General features: G+C 42.5%; 1 protein-coding gene across 1 annotated transcript in view; it reads right to left on the bottom strand.

Annotated features, from left to right (window-relative positions):
• Positions 1 to 1,826: 1,826 nt before the first annotated feature.
• Positions 1,827 to 5,580, bottom strand: part of KLF8 (Kruppel-like factor 8) — a 66,985-nt gene continuing 63,231 nt past the window's right edge. Inside the window, exon 7 of the mRNA XM_012662409.1 lies at positions 1,827 to 2,210. Within this exon, the coding sequence (XP_012517863.1) occupies positions 2,029 to 2,210 (182 nt within the window). The 3' untranslated portion in view covers positions 1,827 to 2,028. The remainder of the gene's footprint in view (positions 2,211 to 5,580) is intronic.

Here is a 5,580-nt window from a genome sequence, read left to right as displayed (position 1 = left end):
AACTCCTCGTTCTACTATTTAACCCCCTTCTCACTACTGCACTTGACTAGTCTTAAAAAAAAAAAAACCCACGTGCCATTTTGAAAAATACAGGAAGTCCTTGAATTTATGGAAGGTTTATGGTCTGGAAAAACATTGCAAATTGAAATGAAGCAAATAAAATCTAAATATTATAGAAGTGGCAAAATAGAAAAACTATGTGCCTAATATCATATAGCAATGACCACAAGCACATTTTACTTACTACTTAATCGTCTGTAAATGATTTTTGAGTGATCTAAAGTTTTCTTAAATATCACATATAAAATTGGACAAATATTGCAACCAATCACATAAAATTTTCTTTAATTTGGTTTAGTAATGTGATCCCTGGGAGAATGGGTGTGCAGGTCTATAAGGCCTCAAGGAAACATCTGGAGAAAGAATCTGACCCGTATTTGTCTCTGTAAAATATGAGGGATAGTTGGGACTAGAAGGCTAACAGGATCCCTTCTTGGTGCTAGAATTCTATGATTTAGTCACAATGAACAGCCTCAGGAGGTAGCAATCAGAAGTATTTCAGCTGGGACTGGTTAAATATCTGCCAAGGAAAATAGAATTCAATACAAATACAAAAAGAGAGGCTGAGTTCAAATCCAAGTGATTTAAAGCCCCCTCTACCACCACTACTCAGCCCAAGAGAGGAAACATGCCATGTAGAGGTAGATCTGAGGTCCAGGGCCAGGAACAAAGGGTTTTATGCCCCAGAGAATATTATAAAACAATCTGATTGGGCAAAAAAATGTATATATTATGCAACATGCTGTAATGGCTAAAAGAAATGGCTTAGGTGTTCATAGCAGTTGCAGAATATCCAATTGCTTTTTATGTGTCAGTTTTCATGAACAGCCTCTTATATTCCATGTGAAACATAGGAATGAATGCAAATAATGTCATAGAGTGAACAAAATTCCTTCCTTTCAATCCTTCACTTCCATATAACGTGGCCCCAGTGTGTGAATTCTCATCATGCAATATAGTCAACTGTTACTTTATGTAAACAAAAGAATAAATAATACAGTGCAGCCCCTCAAGACACTGTCTCAACAGGCTGCTGTTTGAGTAAGGTTTGTGATTAAAAGCACTTTTGATATCCAATCCAAGTGAAAGTCTCCCTCTATTTGTTCTCAGGATTGTCCCAAGTCTGCTTGTTCCTGTCACTAACCAACATACTCCTGGAACACTTTTCTCCCTACTGACATGTCTATGTGTTCTTTGAGTATTTGTCCAAATTTAATCTAACAAAGAATATAATGGTGCATCAAAATCTTTAATCCTGAAAAAGGAAGAGGAGGAGGAGTAGGACAAGGACAAGAAGGCCCCTTCACTCCCTTGATGGACTTAAGAAGCAGAAGCACCAGCACTGTCTGAAAACCAAACTTTAAGAAGAAATAGGATTGGATTTATAAAACCTTTGAGCTTGGTATGGGACTCAGCTTATTCACTGACAATGTGCCCTATACTCAGGATTCAAATCCCTGTGACTCTTACCAATCAATTACATTGTTATGCCCCTGTCGTCTAGGAGCTTTTGAACAAAAGTCATTCTAGGACACTATCAACCACTTTTCAGTACTGATTAAAAATATATATGGATAAAACTTCTAAGAAACAAGAGAAAACAATAGGAAAGAAAAAAGCAGCGTATGTTTGTTCACAGCCTTGAGTTTGATTCTTGTTTTGTTACTATAGGAAAAAATGTCCTATTTCAGAGCAGAGGGAATAGGGGGCAACCATGGGTGCCGCACTAGAATTCAACCCATGTGGAGGTTGAAAAAACTGGGGTCTGGGGAGTGCAGAGGTGAAGTAATATGAAGAGCTCCGTGGGAGACAAGCTATCTTTTCCTCCAGTGTCCTCCACCTGGCTCAGTGGGCTGCTTCAACTCCATCCCAGAAACACATTGAAGTCAAATAGAAAAAAATAGTCTTGACCTCAGCACACACACAGGAAAGAGAACAGCACAGCTTCTCTAGTGCAGCCTATGCTGTTCACATGGTGTCATGGCGCCGGCGGTGCAGGGACAGGTGGTCAGAGCGGGAAAAGCTGCGGTTGCAGTCTGTGCACCGGAAGGGCTTAATGCCTGTGTGCTTGCGAAAATGGCGGGTGAGCTCATCTGAGCGAGCGAATTTCCAGGAGCAGCCGTCCCAGGTGCATTTATAAGGCTTCTCTCCTGAAAAAGGAATATGACAAAACAAAGGGAATTAGAGAGGAGATGCTTGGACACTAGAGAAAGAACAGAACAAGTAACTTTTATCAAGATTTTAATCAAAAAATGAGGCAATCACGTTGAAGACATACTCTCATTACATTTTTATTAATGAATTGACAAATATTGTATGTATTTTTAGTATGCAACATGATGTTTTGAAATATGTGTACATTGTGGAATGGCTAATTTGAGCTAATTAGCATACTTATTGCTTCATATACTTATTTTTTGTGGTGCGAACACTTAAAATCTACTCTCTTAGCAATTTTCAAGCATACGATATTCTATGAATAATTTTACAGAGCCACTCAGTCGCTGGCGCTGTCCGCAAAATGACGGGGAACTGAGAGTGGACTGAGAGAGACTGCTTATAGAACTGTGATCCGGGACACATAAATCCCCCTCTGCCAGGCCACCCGACCTCTGCCCCAACACACCACGCTAAAGGGCCGGCCTCTGCCGCTAGGCGGAGGAAAGGGGCCATTTTTTTTTTTTTTTTGTGTGTGTGTAGTAGTGATCCGAGACGACATAACTAGCCCCTCCACCAGGCGACTCGACCCCTACCCACACATCGTGCCAAAAGACCTGCCTCTGCCTCCAGGCGGAGTAAAGGGGTTGTTTTTTTGTGTGAGTTTTTTGTTGTTGTTATTGTTGTTGTTGTTTTTTTTTCTTTTCCTCTTCTTTTCCTTTTTTCTTTTCCTTTTTCTTCTCTCTTTCTTTTCTTTTTTCTTTTTTCTTTTTCTCTTTTTTTCTTTTCTTTTCGTTTCCTCTTCCTTTTTTTCCTTTTTTTCCTTTTCCCTTCTCTATATACATATTTCTTTTAATTCTTGCTCTTTATCTTGCTTTTTTTGTATATATTTATACATGTATATATACATTTTTCTTCTTTCCTTCTCATTCCCTTCTTCCTCCTCTTTGCTCTCTTTCTGCGAGTGTGTATGTGTGTGGGTGTGTGTATGTAGCCCACGACTACAGGAGCCCGATTGTTGAATCTCCTCAGCGGGGCTGTTTTGCACCAAGGAGACAGCACGCACCCTTGAGAGTGTCTAGCCACCAAGGAGGCCGCTCTTCAAGCTGAGACACGCGGTCACCTCTCTGCTGGGACTTGGTGGCTGGAGCTGCCGGCCAAACGGACGGATTCCACCGCGGGAAGGGCCGAGTAGAGAGTGAAGGAGGCTGTTTTCCCAGCGGGGTCCTGTAGCTTATTTTCACGGTGACTTGGCAATCAGTGCCTCCTCACAAGGAATTAGTTCCCCACCCTTGGCACTGCGGAGGGACAAGGGAAGCTGTTCTTTGAACTGTGACCCTGTGGGGGAGGTGAATGTCCCTTGACTACGATCTGACCACCGATATTGCGTACTAAAGGGACTGACTCCACATCCGCTGGGGTGGAATAGCAGGACAGGCTGCTTTCTGGTCTGGGTCGCTCAGGGGTCTTAGGCCGGACCTCTATAAAGTCCCTGAAGTGTGTACTTCTTTCCAGCTAGTCAACCCTGCTCTTGAAGGGGTGGAATAATAAGGGTCGCCCTTCCTGAACTGAGATGCCAGGTAGCCCCAGGAAATGCCCTTCCCTCAGTCTGGGGGGTTATCTGCCCCTCTGGCAGGTGAAAACCTGCCCTTGGAGGAGGAAAGAAATGAGAGAAGACATTTTTCAGGCCGGACCTTGTGACAGTCTCAGCCAAAACCACTCCCACAGCCCTCCAGGACAGAGCCCGCTCCTGAAGGTAGGGAGATAGGAGAAAAAATACTTTCCCCATAGGACTAGCCTGAATCTGTATGACCCTGGATCTCAGCAAAAGGGGACAGTGTGGTGGCGCGATACAGCTGATTGGTTTTGAACATCTGACAAGAACATAACACAAGCTTGCATTCGGTGCCCAGCCTGTAGCCATCTTAGGGGCTAGTGGTCTGGAAAGGAAAATCTGGACCAGAGTCCTCAGAAATTGCACCAACTGGCATACTCATTAGGAATTCCTCCACAAGAGTGCCTAATAAGTCCTGAATAACATGCTAAAAGCTCTCTCCTAGCTACAGGTCAAGCGATTCCTGAAGTATACTGCCTCAGGCACGCTGATTCCTGCTGCTCTTCTCACCACATCTTAAGTGGTAATAAGTAACAAGTAGCCCTTGGGAGTGGCAAAACATTTCCCAAAGACTCAGGCTTTTGTATGTCCCATTTCGGATTTTAGAGTTCAATTCAAAGATCCTGGAATACCTTGACAACTGACCCCTCCACACAAAATTCAAGCAACAAAAGAGAGAGCAACCTCATAACTTAACCCAGTGCCTCCCACCTCAACCAAGTAGTCGATAGTGGAGTCACACACTCAAAAGTGACCCAACTCCTGGAAAGCTAAGCAAGAAAAAGAAACCCACTAATCTCTGTAAGCAGAAAGAGCAGATAACAGGCCAGTGATAATCCAACAGGCCAAAACCCCACCAAGACAGCACAAAACCAGGGAACACCTCTTCAGCTCTGCCAAGGACGTTCCCTTTGGAGCCCCAAAATTAAGTTCACAAACCAGTCACAGCACATCCAGTCCTTGAAAAAGTAGACCAATGAGAATCAATGAAAGAACACAGGAAACATGAAAGATCAGAAAGAAAAGCCACCTCCAAAAGAAAATATTCGATCTCCACCAACAGATACCAATGTACAGGATACAATTAAGCTGACAGAGGAAGAATTCCGATTATGGATTGTAAGGAAACTGAATGGAGTAGAAGAGAAAATAGAATCCCAACATAAAGAAACCACGAGAACAATACAGGAAATGAATGAGAAATGTTCCACAGAAATTGAAATACTAAGGAAAAACCAAGCAGAAATTTTGTCAATGAAGGAGGAATTCAGGGAACTTGAAAATACAATGGAAAGCCTCAAGAACAGAATGGATCATGCAGAGGAAAGAATGTCAGAGCTTGAAGATAATGTCTTTGTGATGAACAAATCAGAGAAAGAAAAAAACTCAGACGCAAGAGCCAAGACCAAAGCCTTCAAGACGTGTGGGATTATGTAAAGAAACAGAACCTTAGGATCATCGGTCTTCCAGAGAGAGAAGAAGAAGATACTCAAGGGCTGGAAAATTTATTTCATGGAATACTGGAGAAAAATATGCCAGGCCTGGCCAGAAATCTGAACATCGAGATACAAGAAGCACACAGAACTCCTGGGAGACTCAATGTGAAAAGGCAATCACCACGTCACGTAGTTATTAGACTGACCAAAGTAAATACGAAAGAAGCAATTCTTCGAGCAGCGAGATGAAAGCAACAAATAACCTATAAAGGAAAGCCGATCAGACTAACTGCTGATTTCTCATCTGAAACC

The sequence above is a fragment of the Propithecus coquereli genome, unplaced genomic scaffold (assembly GCF_000956105.1).
Source record: "Propithecus coquereli isolate 6110/MARCELLA unplaced genomic scaffold, Pcoq_1.0 Scaffold762, whole genome shotgun sequence".
Classification (NCBI taxonomy): Eukaryota; Metazoa; Chordata; class Mammalia; order Primates; family Indriidae; genus Propithecus; species Propithecus coquereli.
This window is presented reverse-complemented; position numbering and strand designations above follow the sequence as displayed.